At 38.8% G+C, this 18,776-nt stretch overlaps 1 protein-coding gene across 1 annotated transcript in view; it reads left to right on the top strand.

Moving 5' to 3' along the window:
• Positions 1 to 18,776, top strand: part of ADGRG6 (adhesion G protein-coupled receptor G6) — a 140,821-nt gene that overhangs the window by 34,399 nt on the left and 87,646 nt on the right. Inside the window, exon 2 of the mRNA XM_018557213.1 lies at positions 17,824 to 18,165. Within this exon, the coding sequence (XP_018412715.1) occupies positions 17,824 to 18,165 (342 nt within the window). The remainder of the gene's footprint in view (positions 1 to 17,823; positions 18,166 to 18,776) is intronic.

Raw genomic sequence — 18,776 nt, 5'->3', positions numbered from 1 at the left:
TAGCGGTAGAAGTGCTCAGAATGCTATTGGTAGTCACCAGAGCTTGACAAATCTGTGAGTGATGCCCAGTATTGATGTTCTCAGGTGTGGACTTCAAACCCCACACAGCCAATAAGAATACCACTGACTGGAACCTGTGTGGGTAATTTAAATGGAATGATCAGCTTTTCTACAGCTCTTCTGCATTTGTATAGAGAAGAATTTGTATCACCATTTGTTCCATTATGTGTTTGTGTAGTTAAAGTGTATGTAAACTCTAACAATGAACCTCTGTAATTTGTTCTGTTTTGGTCTCGTAACTATACAGTTGAAAGTGTTTTGATATATGAGTTCGATAAGTGCATAATAGCTGAATTTGAATGGAGAAAGGAGGAGCTTGACATATTTCCTTCTCTAGGTCTTTGCTGCTGTTTGGTGGAGAGTGCCTCCTGCACCTAGAGTCCTACATTACTGCCAGTGCCTGACAATGAACAGAATTTACTGGTCCACAATATACAGTATTTCTATGTAAAATCTGCTATGAGACCAATAGCAGCCGCTCAGACAGTGGGAATGGGCTGTTATCACTGGGCTTGTGCTACTCTGTGCAATGCAGGCAGATCATGGCTGGTAGGAGGGGCTAGCAGGGTCCTGTACATAGGTGCCTGAAAACATTGTAGCACCCTACCTTGCAACTCCTCTCAGCCCTGATGTAAGTAGTGGGCTGGCTCTTGGGAGATGTTATGCAAATATCAGAATGCCTTCAAGGGTGAATGCCAGTTGGGATTAAAGGCATTTTTTTTGAAGATGAAGCCATGCTGTGCTGTTAGCCTCTTCCTAGCTACTTGATCGTGGCACCATCCTCATTTTAGTATAGCACCATACAAGAAGATAAGGGAATACAGTCAACAGTTTAAACCTTACAGTGGTTCTAAGGTTGAGCATACACTGATTGAATTTTGGCCAATCCTGCCAAGCCCTGCTAAATCAACCGAAATTTGAGCAGTGTGTGGCCCCCTGGGGACCTCTGTTTTCAACAAAAGTAAATGTTTCTATTGACGTTTGTCAAAGGAGCCAGTTTGGAAATTCTTGGCCAAACAGTGACTGCAGTCAATCAGCTACAGTAATTGTATGGGTATGCTGTCAGAATGTAATAGCCTGGCAGAGAGGATTGCCCCATCCATGTTCTGTTAGATTTTTTTGACAACCCACGGGCTGAATAATAAAATCTTCTAGTGCATGGCCAACTTAACCCCTTACCACTCTATCTAAATCTAAAAAGAGTTTTGCCTTCAGTTATACTTTAAATGTCTTTGAAATTCAATTCATGGGGAAACTAAATGGTTGTCATAAAATTCCTCTATAACAGGTCGTGCCACCATCAGAATGACAATCACGGGGTTTTAGGACAAAAATGTCAAGTTTATTTTTCTCTTTTCATTTCATCAGTAAGAAAAACTGTCATTAGTGCATTGTATATTACAGGAAATGCTCTAAACATTGGTTTCCAAATATTTACCAGGATCATTTGCTTGTAGTAAGGTTTTCATTTTTTTGGCCATGTTTTGTGATTTTTTTTTAAGACATAAAAGGGATGACTCAATATTTATATTTATATGTGAAACCTGTTTTTTTCATTTCAAGAGATACACGCTTCTCCAGAAATTTCAACCGTAATTCCCCATGCACTCCTCGGTATTACAGTGACCTGCTGTGTGTTTTGGTGCCATCAGGATCTAAGAAAATGTTTTATTTTTTTCTGTTGAGATGCTGTGCCAGCCTATTCAAATCAAACACGTGCATGTGCAATATTACACAATGCTTGGTGTTAATCTGGCCTTATAGAAAGTGTAAATGTACTATATATACAGTACTCAACTCTTTTTGTTACATGTACACTAACTTGACTACAATTACTCTCTCTCTCTCTCTCTCTCTCTTGGCACCACGCCATCAGTAGCAGATCCTTTAATTCCTGTAAGTTGCGAGGTGGGGCCTCTGTGGATTGGACTTGTTTGTCTGATCTGGTGAATTTGGAGGCCAAGTCAACACCTCAAACTGGTTGTTCTGTTCCTCAAACCTTTGTTGAACCATTTTTGCAGTGTGGCAGGGCTCACTATCCTGCTGAAAGAGGCCACTGCCATCAGTGAATACCATTTCCATGAAGGAGTGTACTTGGTCAGCAACAATATTTACGTAGGTGGTACGCGTTAAAGTAACATTTATATGAATGGCAGGGCTCAATGTTTTCCAGCAGAACATTGCCAAAGCATCACACTGCCTCCGGCGGCTTCCCTTCTTCCCATAGTGCATCCTGGTGCCATCTCTTCCCCAGGTAAGCAACACAGGCACCCACTAACCAGATGATGTAAAAGAATCGGTGTGTGTGTGTGTATATTTATATATATATAAATATATATATACATACACAACCAAATACCGTAAACACCACACGCAGCCGTAAGCCAAACAGGGCACATCATCATAAATGCACTGTCCCCACTTTAAATCATGGTGGTGGCATCATGCTATAGGGCTTCTTCTCTGCAGCAGCCCCTGGAAAATCAGCCGAGCTTCATACTGTCAATTATATACTGTAGGAAGAGGAGAGGGTTGTGCACACAGCACTGGAAAATGAAGCGCAATAATCCTAGTTTATCTTACTACAAAATTAGCTTATTTAACCCCTAAAACAGGAAATTTCTAAACTTATTTGTACCATTAAAACGCTTAGTTCCAGAAAATCGTTAAAGTTCATGATCAGTATCCATTATAACCTTAGATGCTTATCATATACTTCTTTACATTCATTTTTACAATAACGCCATTTTACAATGTTTCCGCCATCTGTTGAATTTTAAAGCCTATCATTTACATGATGATGTAGTTCTTTTATTTGGAAATGACCTTATCGAGTGCTACAGAATGACTAGATAATTGCATTGTAAAACCTGACAAGTCAGCTAGGTTTGCTTTTCTTTCTTACTATGAGTAAGTGAGTAAGCACCTATATTTCTAGGAGAGCCATTTTTACGTGATGCTAGAATAGCAATATTCATCTATAAAGTGAGCAATGTGAGTCAGTTCCAGCTACAAAACATTTAAAGTGTTGATTTCAATCTGTTTTCTCTATTTAAATAATATTTTATGCATTTAGGTGCTGTTAAACATTATAGCTTTAAATAAGTGTGGTTTATCAATATTGATAAACAGCACCCAAAGCAAATATGTCAAATGTCAGATGGCTTACTTAAAGGATTATAACAAATATAAAAAAAAACACTTACCGGGCTATTCACAAAAGGGTGAAGAGTAGGGAGAAGGCAGGAGAAGTGAACAATCTAGGACAACATAGCTGAACTGGAAAGTGAGCTGAGTTGGAGAATTTTTCCAAATAAGCTGTTTTAGCCTAGATTGTTCACTTTGCCAAACTCTTCACCATTTTGTGAATAGCCCAGTTAGATGCTTAACCCTGGTGCTATGCAGTTTTATATTAGGAATGTATTGCATCTCATTTTAGAGGGCACAATGCCAAGGCATAACTGTTGCTCACATTTACTTGCAACTGTATGCTGATGTAAAATTTTTCGAGAGAATAAAGCAGTAATTTTTACACATCCTTTTTTTGTTTAATTATCTGTGCATTTGTGCATTTGACTCTAAAGTAAACCTAAAGTCATACCAAAAACATACACATTTGCAGCTCCAGGCTCCCTCTGGCTGCCTGCACACTCTCATTCATTTTACATGGCCTAGTGTTTCGTGGCTGAGTTGCTATTGTTCCCAGTTGCTTCCACTTTGTTATAATACCACTAACAGTGGATCACAGAATACTAGGATCCAATGATTTGGAGGGGTGTCCCAATACTTTTGGCAATATAGTGTATATACTGCAAAATTAAGCATAGTAAGAATGCTTTCAAAAATATATATTTTTATTGTTTATTGTTATCAATTTACAAAATGCAAGGTGAGTGAACAACCAGCATCAATTCTTACACTTGCACACTCGCACAAACTCAGGGATTTTGTGGGATTAGAGCCAGATATATGATTAACCAATTATACCAAGCAGGTGCTAGTGATCATCAATTTCATAGGTAGGTTGAAACACAGTCATTAACTGAAACAGAAACAGCTGTATATTTGGCTTAAACCTGGGTTAGGAACGACCAAACTCTGCTACTAAGGTTTCAAGCTTTCATGTGCTGTTCAAGCTCTTTTGAAGAAGCACAAAGAAACGGGCAACGGTGAGGACCATAGGCGCAGTGGTCAGTCAAGGAAACTTAATGCAGCAGATGAAAGACACATCATGCTTACTTCCCTTCCACATCGGAAGATCTCCAGCAGTGCCATCAGCACTGAACTGGTGGAAACCAGTGGGACCCAGGTTCACCCATCTACTGTCTAGAGAAGTCTGGCCAAAAGTGGTCTTCATGGAAGAATTGTGGCCAAAAAACAATACCTCAGATGTGCAAACTAGGCTAAGCGACTCAACTATTCACGGAAACATAGGAACTGGGGTGCAGAAAAATGGCAGCAGGTGCTCTGAACCGAAAAGCAAATTTTTTAATATTTGGCTGTAGCAGGAGACAGTTTGTTTGCCGAAGGGCTGCAGAGTGGTACAATAATGCAGGCAACAGTGAAGCATGGTGGAGGTTCCTTGCAAGTCTGGGGCTGCATTTCTGCAAATGGAGTTGGAGATTTGGTCAGGATCAATAGTATCCTCAATGCTGAAAAATACAAGCAGATACTTATCCATCATGCTATACCATCAGGGAGGCATGTGATTGGCTTCAAATTTATTCTGCAGCAGGATAACGGCCCCAAACATACAGCCAATTTCATTAACTATCTTCAGCGTAAAGAAGAACAAGTCCTAGAAGTATTGGTTTGACCCTCCCATGCCCTGATCTCAATATCATCAATTACATAAAGACAGAAAGATTTGAGGCAGCCTACAATATGAAATCATCTAGTAATGAAAAACAGCGTTATAGGAATGTTTTGTTATTTTACTTTCCTAAAAAGGGGTGCATGTGAGAATCTCAACGTTCCCATAATAGATTTAAATAAAGCCTTATATTTCCATATTTACATGTTACAAACTAATACATACATAACAGACATCAATCACATCACAGCTTAATCTATTTTTTTTTTCAATTAAACTGGAAGTTGTCTGCCAGAGAGAAAATGTGCCAAGCTATTCACCTGCAGGGCATTCTTGTTTTAACTTTTAAAAAGTGCAATGTTTCCCAGCTGGTAGAAAGTTTGATTTGCCTGACATTGCTAGGGGCTATTTTTTATTAAATGGCAAAGCAAAGAAAATATTTCTCTTACCATGATTATGGATGTGTGTAAAAGGGGTAGACAGTTTTTTTGGATAAGAATAAATCAAACTGTGCCATAGTTAAATGGTTTAGTGTTTACAAATCTGCTGTTTGAAGGGAATTGACTGAAATCCTATGTGTATAATGACCTGTGTAACGTCATGAATACTGGACCCAGGTAAGTTCTGGATAGGTCTTTGCTTTACATTTTCCAAACATTTCAACAGACACAGACCATATGCAGCTTTCAGACAGGCTACACCACTTGCTTTAATTTCTGAAATTGTTGCATTCTAGCTGTTTAGTGGGTAAAGATTTAAAGCCCCACTAAACTTTAACTTTAAATCTGCTCAATACATTCCAGTTGCAGAACCTATGTTGAGCAAAATTTTCTTTTTTACTTTATAAGCATCCACAGCCTGAGTAGAAAAGTCCATCCTTTACCAGAATGCTGCAACGAAGGGCACTTGCTTTCTGTGCGGAAGCAAAGTTCTCTCTGCAGTGGTCCATCACTCTAGTGAGTCAGAACTAGAGCTCTCCAATCAGTAAAGAGCATGAGCTTTGCTGATTGACAAGCAATAGTTCTGATTCAGCAGGAGGCTTGGCAGACCTCTGCAGAGATGTCACCAGAATGCTGTAGAGAAGGAATCTTGCTCCCTGTCTGGAAGCTGCGCTCTCTTTGCTGAGGTCCAATACTCCCTGCTTTCAGACAGAAAGCAAAGGTTCTTCTCTACAGCATGTTGTCAGGGTAAGTTTTTTTCTAGTTAGGCTCTGACTAGGCTCTGACTAGGCTCTAATACTTTAGGCACTTTATTTTGATGTACCTGGAATGTATTTAGCTTATTTAAACTGAAAGTTCAGTTGGGCTTTACAGTGGAAGTCAGCTGGGAAAACAAAATTTGCCTGCAGGTAGTGTCCTTTAGTGTGTCATAATGTGCAACTGTGCTGCACATTCTTGCACATTCTGGCAAATTCTGGCCAGCCACACAGCACATTACTTCTGCTTAAAGGCATTTATTGTATGTAACTAAAACATGCTGTGATGTTTCAAATCCTTCAGCTTGGACAATGTATACTATAAAGTACGGTGGAAACATATGAAAACAGTTTTATCCTCTTTTTTTTTAATCCTAAAATAAACTAGTTTTATTAGTTAATGCAATATTGTCTCTAATTGAAGTAGAGTACTGTATGTTCAAAGCATATGGAAGGCACATTTTCTGTGCCAGGAAAAATATTTGCAGTGTGTACTGTAGTGTTAACTGTATCTTTGGCTTCTGAAGGTATTTTCTTTGTTCTGGCACAATAGTAAAAGCGCAATGTTACTCAAGCTTTTGGGAAGCATATCTAAGAAACATATAAGGAGACAACCATATTTATTTAATTTCAAGGCTTGCTTAAAAGCAAACACAAGTACGTAAAAACATTTATTCAAGCAGTTGTAAAAGCTGTAACCTGTAAAATCATTCCTTTATTCTTGCAGCTAGTACTCGGTTTTGTGCATTCCCCCTAATACCGTACAGTGTTTTTATTCTGGCCCTTGACTTATTCCTTTCTATGTCTGTGTCAAGGGGCAGACGGAACCACTAGAACACTGGAAGATTCTCCAGTGGGACCAAAGTATATAGGAAAAAATGGCAGTGGGGGGAAGGCCTTTTCCATACCGTCTCCAACTAACTAGGGGACAGAGCTGTATGTGTATTACATGTATACAACCTATACACATACGATGCATGTCATTGATACAACTCTGCCTCCTACTTGCTTGCAGATGTCTAGTTGCTGGACTACGCGGTTATAGCAGTATGTATCAGGAGGGAGGGGCGGGCAGTGTGTGTGGGAACAGGATAGATAGAGGACCAGAGACCCTTTACACAGGAGTGTCTGAAGCTCTATCTATGCACTTCCCACACACTTCCAACTCCTTCCTCCTGCTGTGTACCATGACACTGTCACCTCTGTGTGTCCTCCTCCCACCATCCCAAGATAGTAGGCAATCAATGACCTGTAATTTTAAACAATTTGAAAACATTGGGCAAATCACAGTGGTTTGCAGTAATTCACAGCATGCAACAGCAATACTATTAATTTGACTGTCCACCCTATGTAGCTGCAGTCTGACTTCATGTTGATATGTGTTAATGTAATAAACTGCTATTTTTACTGTTTTCAAATACTTTTTTAAAATGAAGGTTAATGCGTGTCTTTAAAACTGTCTCTTGTGGCAATGTAATTACAGTGTTTTTTGTGGGAACAGTGAGTACATTGTCAAACATATGCTGTGGGTACAGCGAGTACTCTAACCATGTCCCTCTAAACCATGCCCAATATGCAGCGCTTTGTAAACATGCTGTAAAAAAGAAATGAAAGAATCCTTTCCTCTTTGAGGAAAGTTACCATATCTTAAACTCTGTACATTACAGTCTGGGTGTGGTAGCGAGTGTCACAGATAATTTTTAAAGTTAAAGAAGAACTATGAGGTGAGTGATTTTCACTCATCCTCATAGTTAGAGCTGACTTGTGACAAAGAAGCTGTCACAGGTCGGCTCTGTCAGTCACCGCTCCCCACAGGGATTACCCCCTCCCCTCTCCGATCCTCCAGCGCTGAATGGAGGAACGAACAGGAGGGGGCTGGCACAGCTGGCTCTGCCTCTAGATAGGCAGAGCCAGCTGTCACTCACGCAGCTGGGTGGATCACAACAGTTTTGTTGGGATTTGTCCCGGCTGCAGCGCTCTCAGCATATTGCCCACGATATACCTAACTTTGGGTCACGGGAGAATGTTGGTGTATGTCGTCCCGTGACTCTAAAGAAAACTATGGGGTAAAATACTTACCCCATAGTTCTCTCAAGATTTGCTAGAGCAGGTGCTGTGAATGGTGCATTTTTTCAACACATGGTGGCGGGGGCTATTTTTTGTGTGTAAAAATAGTCTACTGCAGAGTTAACCATTCTCAGTTTTCTGGTGCTTAGATTGTTGTTCTACAAGCTGGAAAACTATGTGCAGGGTGAGGCTGAGCGTGCAATTTTCATAGCTGCTCTGAAATGATGAGTCAGAATTTTAAATATTTGGCTACAACAGAAGACAGTGTTTCCAGGCTAAGAAATAGTACATATGGTATATTTGTCTGTGAGCAACACTAAAACTCAGTTGAGGTTCACTGCAGGTTCAGAGCTACATTTCTGCAAATGGTTTAATGTTTTAATCACAATTGATGGCACCATGGCTGCTGGCAGATTTTGATCCTTTATGAAGTACGATCAGGGAGACATCTGATGGATCCCAGAAGAACATGAATTGGTGCAACAGATGGTATGGCCCCCATAAAGCCGTGATCTTAGCATCATTAACCTAGTCCGGAATGACTTGTAGGCCTTATTCACACTGCTTATTGGGTCGTTCCCGGGAAGGACAGGTGCTGCGTGTGATTGTCCGCAGCAGACTGTTCTTCACTATGGGAGGACGCTGCCGATACGGCCGTGCACGCCATATGGATCTGTACGGGCCAACTCTAAGCTGTGTGAATGAGGCCATAGACACAAAAAAGCAAGAAAGGCAGCTTAAGTGGCAAGTTCTCTAGGATTCTTGAAACAACCATGCAGGAATCTCTGGTAACTGCAGGCAAATGTATCTAAGACAATTTCTGCTGTGTTAAAGGCAAAGGGTAGTCAAGCCAAATATTAATTAAATGTATACATAGGTGAGCATATATGACAATTTTATTATACAATTTATAGTATATATGTTATGCATCTGTTATGCATTTAAGTGCTGCTCATTTTCTCAAACATCTTTCAGCCATTTGCTGTTTACATGCACTCCAGTGTAGATTGCACATCACTGCTTTGGAACAGTGACCTAATAGTGACAACGGTGGCCCATATCTAATACAATTTGTTGATCCCTTGTATTCTCCACCAGGGGCACATATGACAGTTCAGGAGAGCAGCTGGTAGAAAGACAGTTGTCAGCCTATAACATGAAGTGTCTAAACAAGGACCACCAGTTATGCTAATTAAAGCTGCATATTTAAATTGATCAAAAACAAATTTTGAAAGTATATAAATATGTAAACGCTTAGATTCAATTTTTGTGAATGGGTTAAGATCTACTTTTAGAAATACAGTGGTGTTATCTTCACATCCTAAGCCTGCTCAGACAATGAAGAAGTAGCAATATATGAAGTAACTATCTCTGCTAATTTCCTGTCTCCTCCTGTCTGCATGTCCCCTGTCAGCACATATGCATGCAGTAGAGCTTAATAAACTTCAAGTGCTGTCTGCCTGATGTTGCATTCCAATCTTCTTTATTGAGATTTTGGGATTTTGATTACAATTTCCCAATTAGGTGAGCCAAGAATCCGGAGATTTTAGCATTTAAAATATACATACAGGTATTGAACAAAGCTGATTACAATGGTATGAGCATGGGAACTATTCAGGTCTGAGACAATTACACACAATTATTACTCAGAATTTGTGTGTAAATAGCAAAAGAAATACCAAACAGGCAAAGCAAATAAGGCAAAACATGTAATGATTCTCCAAAGGAAAGAGCTTTGATATATTTACAGTCCAAGTCAGTCAAGTCAGTCAAAGTGTAAATACCTCATTAAAACCAGTTCCATTCAATAATGTAATTGAAGGGAAGTTATAGCAATTGATACATTCTATCTTTATTATCATCAGGACGTTTTCTTTTTTTTTTTTTTAAGTGAGGTAAATATGCATAATAAGATTATGTAGTTTTCTATCCAGCCAGTGTAACTCTTAGTTCCTTTCACATCAGTACCATAATTGCTATTCAGATGTGCCCGTCATTTTGAACTCAACAAGCTTGATTCATAAAATTTACACAAGGATAAGGATTTTTATTTTGACTATTATACTATTTTTCAAGTCTCATTGGACTCTGGAAATTGAAAATAACATTATCATCTAATATGAGACCACCAAGTCTAAAGCTGGTCATACATACGATTTCTGCTGACTCTGCAAATAATTGAGGTGTGAGTGGCCCTGCTGGCTCCACTTGGCTCAACAAAACTTGATTATTTAATTGATTTCTCCCCAAAAAAATATGTCAGCAGAACAATGTCTGCAGCCAATAAGCAGAATACAGTAACCCGACAGGAGAGCTTTGTCCACCCATGCTGTTTATTATGGAGGGAGGAATCTGTTAGATTTATTTTATTCACCCAGCAGGCTAAACAAAGGAAATTCATACATGCCTAGCCAGCTTTTTTTTTATTAGAAAAAAAGAGAGCTGCAAAGCAAGTTGCTCTACAATATTCTTTCTTTGCATGACCCATGGTACACTCGGAAATCTTTGTCAAGTATTAAATGCTTATCTGTAAAACAAAGATTGTGCATGAACAAACATATATAAAACAACAGTTTAAGGCCTTAAAAAGAGCTAAAATGAAATTGGCCCAACAACATTATAGTTTCCCTAGTTTCCAAGATGTTCTTATAAGAGACTTTCATTCATGATATTGCCATGGGGACCCGTCAGAGTCACTGAGACCAGGTGTTGTTTTTAAACAGCTCTGGGGCAAAAATCCTATATACTAGTCCCATTTTAATGGGGGCACTTAGGACTTAAAGGGCTAACACAAAGGGCACTGGTAGTTTCTAATACAATGCTCCCAGTGCAGAAAGAAATACACTACCATAAAGGATCTTCATACTAACCCTTCCTGGTTGTACCTGTAAAAAGTGCCCTGCATTATGTAAATGTAAACGCTTGTTTAGTACTCACCTCCTGCATTGAGATCGTCTGTTTTAAAGTCAAAATCATCCTGCCCTGAAAGATAGACGGACCTAGATTCCATGTCTGGAATCTATTAATTTATAGATTATTTGCTAAGACTTTCATTATAATGTGTTGCTTGTCAAGTAAATTTGTTGGGAGTCCCAAAGCAAAACCAAATGGTTAAGATTTGGAAGCGGATTGATAGGCATTTAAGTCTCTACCATAGAAAGGATAAGTATGTCTGCCCTATACTTATGACTGTCCTTTGGTAATTGGAGAAATCTAATATTCCTTTTGCTCATTTCTTAATTCTCCCAATGGCTGTTTGCTTTGTGCACCATAATATAAAACAGGTGCTCATCCATGCAAGCATGCAGGCAGATATTTTATGTCTTAGCATCCGGGAGAAACTTTGGTGGAGCTAAATGTATAAAAATTTCATTATTAATAGTCTTGTTCAATGGACTTTACACATACCAAAAGAAAATAACTTTAGAGTCCATCCAATGTACTCTGAAGACTTTAATAACATTTTTACTAAAAGTAGTTTCCCAGCTTTGGCCCACGTTTGTTACTTTCCATGGCGGAATTTTTCAGAACTTTCATATTCTATGGTTAATAATGTAATTTAATTTTAAAAGAAACAATGCCAAGTCCACAAAAGGACAAAGCAATTTCTGGAGAGAGCCCCTCTGTATTTTTTAAAACTTTTTTTAATTTAAATCTGGTTCACATTGTTCTAATATTGTTTTTTTATACTAAATGAAAAGGCTTCTATGTTTGATCGCAACTGGAAAGGAATCACGTGTTGTCACTTAATCAGAACATTTTGTGTGAATACAATATGACTGCTATTAGTGAGAACAGAGCTTTTGGTAATTTAACAAATGCAGTATAACAAACTAAATAATTTAGTGCTATAAACCCATAAGTATCTATTACTTTAACATAGCTGAAAGCAGCATAGTAAGTGTTTATACGGTGATGTAAATTCTATAAGACTATTAGTATAGTTAAGGTTATAATTCTATAAGGATAGTTTACAAATATTCACACAGGTGGTCAAAAGCAATCATTTTTATATAACAAGCCATATGGTTGTCAATTTCCTGCACAATGCCAGGCTAAGATATCTTCATCTGGTTACAAGCATCAATGGCCGTGGTATTTCAGATTAAAAAAACAAAACAAAAACTAAACATAATAAAAAAATAAAAATAAAAAAACCCCACAGATTTAAAATATATGCAGGAAATTGGCTACTGTCTGCTACTATGTTTATAAAAGTCTAGCCTGCCTGGATTCACCAACATTCTCCACACATTTGCTGAAAACATTTGCTGCATTTATTAATCAGTAAATGTCAGGGCATTATCATTGTATAGTAAAGTTGTTGGCACTGTTACATAGAATTGCTCTAAAAATAAACAACCAGCTAAATTTTGCAGATCTGTGATAAGAATCTTAATCTCTCCTGAGTTATTATTAGGATAGAGATCTTATTTTATCCCCAATTTATTTTGCTTACTTATTTGTTGTTGAGGCTGTGGGGCTTTTATGTCTTTATTATTGTGAAACAGCGTTGTTTGTAATGGTTTTCTGTTAATCCTATTTGTCATATTTTCACATTTGTCTCTTAGGGGTGATTTTTAGACTTTGATTTATGTATTTTGGCAATTTTTATGTCAGTTGGATTTATGCAACTTTAGGGGGAAAACAAGGGATTAATGAAAGCTATAACGCTTTTTGGTCACTTTTATTACATTTTTTTTGTTTATACATTTTTAAGCTGATATTTTATATCTGGTGTTGATACTTATATCAATAGATAGATTGATATACTTATATATCTTTGCTCTACAGATAACCATTAAATACAGCATACATCCATGACAAATGATTTCTAGAGCACCATGGATTCTCAGACAAAGCTGACTAAAAACAGCCATGGTAGGGGAAAGTCATTGTTCTGACTCAATAACTTGTGTGTGTAAATGTAAGATTAAGCTACTAATGGGAAAGTCAACACAAATCTTTGCAGGGGGTAGCATATACCATAAGTGTAGAGCATTTTTTTTCCGTTTTGTTTTAGTTTGTTTGAGTCACGCAGACTCATGGCAGGAGAGGGGGAGTTTAATGCACACATTGTGGTAGAATGAAGAGACATCAATGTCTGTGGTTCAGACTGATTTGTGTGGGACAGCTTCTGTACAGAAAAGTTCCATCCTGTAAATTCAAGTAATGTAAAATTGTATTTCTGACTTATCATGGTTACATCAGGTGTCAAAAATGTAGAAAGACCTGTTAGGCCGTGTTTCTAAGAATGTATAATACACATGCTTTCTGAAAGGCTGCATTCTGAATGACTTCTTCAGGTGAAAAAATAATCCAGAAATCAGCTGTCCTTTTTCTTACAGTCTCTACAGATAAAGGCAATGTGTAAATGTGTAATGTGTAAAATGCAGGAACAGCCACTTTATTAAATCATCTTATTCCAACACAATAGGTGGTGGAGCTCAGTTCAGCAATGGCATCACACTAATATTTATGCCAGCTTTGCTTGGTGGGGAGATAATACATTTATCTGGAATAACTGAAATTACTTTAGTCTTTTTTTTATTTTTTTACTTGTAGCAGGGAGAGGGGCCGCGTTGAATGCACACATTGTGGTAGAATGAAGAGAAAGATATGTGGCATGCAAAAAGTGGCACACCAATAATTAAGGTTATGTGGCATGCCTTAGAAGCCATGCTGAATGTTATGTAGCATGCTGCACCAAAACATTGTTATGCCTGGTAAGCTATTAGCTATTCTGGGACACTCATGGCAGACAGTGAATATTGGACAATGTACATTATGCCAGTCCCATCGTGAATGATAATTCTGTTCAGAAAGGTCACAACTTAAGATCAGGACAAGGAATGCTGTGAAGTTGAATGGAATTCTGGTCATTTTTTCTAGCTGTGAAACATTTAGCCACACACTGAACTAAGATCCAAACTGAATTGGATATGTCTGCAGTGTGCATACGTCTAAGGCTGCATTCACACGGGGCTTGTATGTACGCTCTGAGATTCCTGGGGCAAGAACCTTTGGATTCTTGTGCTAGGAATTCCAGATGTGCCCATTCAGATGCAGCCGCTGTGCCCATTCGAGTTAATAACATGGTGACAGCAGCTGCATCTGTCAAAAGCAGTCAGCATCTGATCATACAAGGTAGGATTACATGTGGTTAGGGATAGATCATTGTCCTTGGATACATCTATGCTGCATTGTAGATTGACATGCAGTTCGGGATAGATGATTTTCCTTGAACACATCTATCCTGTGTCTGGGGAAAATTGCCTATCCTGAACCGCATGTAATCGAACATGATCAGACAGGACATGGCTGGATATGGTCACCCTGTCATTAACTTGAATATGTATGGCCACACCTGGGATTCCTGATGCAAGAATCTGTAGGCTCTTGCTGCAGGAATCCCAGAATGCACATACAAGCCCTGTGTAAATGCAGCCTTATTGTGATGGCAGTGCAGCAGCTGCTCTGTACATCTAATAAGGAGGTGTTCGGAAGCTGGCATTTATAATGGAGGCTCCACATTATTTGAATGCACTCCACTTTGAAATAAGTTAGCCGAGATCACTGATGGTTTCTTTACAATGTGAATTAAACTTGCTGAAAGCTGTCATTTAGTGACAGTAGTAATATTACCACCAAATGAATAATTTCCAGCTGCTGCAGCAAGACGTTCAGTCAGATGGGTGAACTTACAAAACTTGTCCATTTAGCTTGCCTGTTCACTGAACTGCATACAAGGTTAGCCCTAATGCTTAGCAGTAGTGCCCGAGAGATCATCAAATTTGGCCTTCAGTGCAGCAGATCTTTGCCCTATTTCCTGAATTTTCTTTAGAACCCAATCATTGATTTGTGTGGAGGTGGATTGGAAGGCTCTCTGTAGTATGAGTTTTTCAGTAGGGGTTAGTGATAGCCTCGATGGCTGGTGTCACTGTCTGAGCAATCCTCATCCTGGTTCCTGCTAGAGTCAGGCAAGGCTTCATGAGTTTTGGAAGTAGGTGCTATCTTAGCCGAAGCTCTAGCGAATGCCCTGGCAATGGACTTCGGCTTAGGATTCTGCTTCTCTCGCATGCAAAAGTGAGCCATACAGGGTAATGATGGGTTCACATGAAAAAGCTAGAATATCTGTATTGGTTCAGTGCAACAAGGTGCACAAAACTCTGCTATAGACTTAGATATCCTCAGGGGAAATGCAGAGCTAGCTCAGAACACTCCGCCATCAGCAGCTGCATACATGCACTCTCCAACCCCCACTGTGTCTTTGTATAAAATATATTCGGTGCTACTGTTGCAGCATGGCCCAGAGCCCCATATCTGTGTGCCCCCAACTGTTCGATTCAAAAAGAAGTATAGTGCACAATTCTGGCCTACCTCCCTACCACACTCTCTATTCACAAAAATCAGCACAACGCTTACACAGATAACTGTACTCAGCCCTATATCAAGAATAGCAGAGTTCACAGCTCAGCCTTCCCTCTCTTTCTCTCTGTTTACACACATTAGAAGCTACGTCCTCCCTTTTGCTATCCATGCATCACAATTAGGTGCTTGGGTTTTATACAAGCACAACCCTCCCTACTTTTCTTATCCAGTGTTAGCCATACAGCATTTCGCCTGATTTACAAAAATTGGCTGAAACAGTACAGTATACTGTGTGGCCTTGATGGTTCAACAAAAGTCAGTTACACAATTTACTGTTGTCGAAGGAGCTGGACCGAAAATCTACAATAGCTGCAGGGGGAGCTTCGTCCATCCACGCTGTTTAGCACATACTGAACTAAAAAAATGTATTACTGTATGGCCAGTTTAACTCTTTATTCCAAGAAATGAAAGTGTATGAGCAGCATGGGTAGGATCCTTCCCATCCCTATCAGCAAATCAGGAAGCAGCAGTTGATTGGCCAGATGCCATATCTACCTAGATTGATTACTTTTGATTGGCTGAACTGCTCAGTCTGAGCAGTTATTAACTTATAAATCGGGAAAAAGCAGTGAGAAAAGGCAGCCTTTGCACTCTCTTAACAGGCTAAGCTGCCCCTATGGTGCTGCCAGACCTAAATTTATTGGAGGTGTTTGGGTGCTAAGGGAATTTTTGCAGGTGCTCAAGTACTAGCAAACCCACTCAAGCAATGTACCTTCAGGGCAGGTTAACACCATTTTCCGGACCAGGTATGGTCCGGAAAATGGCGTGAACCTGCCCACAGTTCCAGTGCATTCCAGACCAGACAAAATGAGACATGCAGTGTTTTTTCTGGTCTGGTCTGGTCTGGAATGGACTGCAAAGGGATGCATTAGGATGCATTTTGGGTCCATAAACAATCTGGCCTGGTCTGGAGATGATCTGGATGTGGTATGAATGGGCCCTCAATCCAAACAGATGTGAATTTAGATCTCACTACAGTTCATAGATAGGGTAACAGAGTCACTGCTCTGCAGTTTTTAGAATCTTAATTCTATCCATAACACAGCGGCTAAAAAATGAACAGTCTGAAAATATTGTTATTGATTAACTTGGAATCTATTTAATATCTGACTCTTAAAATCTATTTAAAGAATAGTTTGCATATTAGTTTTTAAACTGAGTAATGTTTATATTAACACCTGTGTCTATATTAAATACATTTATAGATCTATCCTTTCAAAGCCCTCAGCATGTGTACTTTTAATAATATTTCAATGCTACATTGGTGTCAGGCTGGTTGGCTTTGCGTGGTGATGTGACATCATAGTGTGAACCTGTATGAGGAGGGAACTCTGTCATTGTGCATAAATTATTCCCTTGCACCTGTAGATTGCCTAATTGAAATTCAACAAAATTTCTAAATCATTATCAAGGCACAGCAGTGCAGCCTAATTAATACAATGACTTTACATTGTGTTAACAGAAGGCTACCCTGCTATTATATCACCTGAAAGCTGTTGAACTGTAAAAGGGAATAGCAATTATTTGTTCAGAATAGTTGCACTATCAGTCTGCTATATTTTCTGTTTGTTAAAAGAAAAGAAAATCTATTTCAAAATGAAAGCTGAATGCCAGGCAGATGTACAATACATACATTATTGTAGCACTGATGTATAATCATTTATACATCATCAAGTGTGTTTTTTTTTTGTAAATGCAAGCAGTGTAGGTACCTGAATTTGACCTTTAGTGGCCTCTCTTTAGCAAAGTTGTAGTGTGAGAGGAAGAAGCAACACAAGGAGCCAATCAGTTCATCTGCTGCTAAGAAGCGTGTTGATAGGAGAAAGTGGAGGAACAGAGAGCTGAGCATATCACCTTGTAGCTTCTTCTTTCACTGTCTAGTCAGAGGCTGGGGCAGGTCCAGGGTGATTTGGGCTCAGAGGAAGTGGGTTGTATGATGCTGGCCATCAAACTGAGAACACCAAATTTGCGATCGACTGTTAGATCGTGATCGACTGGTAGATCGTGATCAACCTAATGGGCACCCCTGATTTAGAGCAATAGCTAACCTTGTGCATTTGGTAATGGGTGCTAAAACACATAGTTGAATGGGTACCAGCATTAAAATTAAACCTGTTTAAATATAATTCAACTCAATATAATTTAATATATACATTTTCTGAAACATAACTTTCTGTATTATCTAAAGATTCCTAGGCCATTGTTGTATTTTAGTTTTAAGCTATGCGTTATATTAACAATTTTTTGTGTCTCTCAGTTTTAGGCTGTGCTAACTGCAAGGTATTGTTGACTGCTCCCTCTGGGTCTTTCACCTCACCATGCTACCCTGAGATTTACGCAAACAGCCAGGATTGCAAATGGAGAATAATTGCCCCTGTTGGATTTATCATCCAGCTTACATTTGTGGACTTTGATGTTGAAGAAGCTCAGAACTGCATGTATGACTCACTTTCATTAAACAATGGAGAGACCACCTCAAAATTTTGTGGAATCACAGCAAAAGGTTTAAAATTTAACTCAACTGCAAATGAGATGGTGATAACTTTTGTAAGTGACTTCAGTATTCAGAAAAAAGGCTTCAGTGCAACATATACCCAGGGTAAGTACAAATTTGCTTATATTAGAATAGTAATTAAGGCGCTAACTGGCCAGAAAATTTTACTATTTTAGATTTGAGATAAAGTGCGGTACAGAATTAGGTGAAGTAGAGAAATGAACCTTCTGCTTGGACTCATAGTTGAGTTGCTTGAGGAACACAAAGTGGTTTGGTTTTTGGTGGAATGGTTTTGTTGATATGCATGGAATGTTTCTTCCATATCTGCCTTCCTGGGTAATGTTGCCTTTAATATTTATTCTTTGATCATAGATTAATTATCTTTAAGGATCTAACAGCTTATTGTAATGATTGCAAGCTTAATATAATGCAGTTTATTATAATGATTGCAAGAACTGCTACTGATTGTCACCATGTAAACAAAAACGTATCTAAAACTGAAACAAAAAATGCTATATATTGCAGCTTACCAGTCTTTAGATGTGGTGGCTGTATTAGTTTTTTCCAAGAGTTTTTTTCCTGAATGTTCACCTGGCAATTCTGCCGGAAACAACACTTCTTGTTCTAGTATGACAACGCTCACCCTGCCCTTTAAGGTAATACTACAAAATAATATTCAGTGTAAGGGAATCTAATGTCTTTGCTTTGTTAAAATG

Source organism: Nanorana parkeri, unplaced genomic scaffold, assembly GCF_000935625.1.
Source record: "Nanorana parkeri isolate BGI_ZX_2015 unplaced genomic scaffold, ASM93562v1 scaffold273, whole genome shotgun sequence".
NCBI classification, from domain to species: domain Eukaryota; kingdom Metazoa; phylum Chordata; class Amphibia; order Anura; family Dicroglossidae; genus Nanorana; species Nanorana parkeri.
Note: the sequence above shows the minus strand (reverse complement) of the source record. Positions and strands in the feature narration are given on the sequence as shown.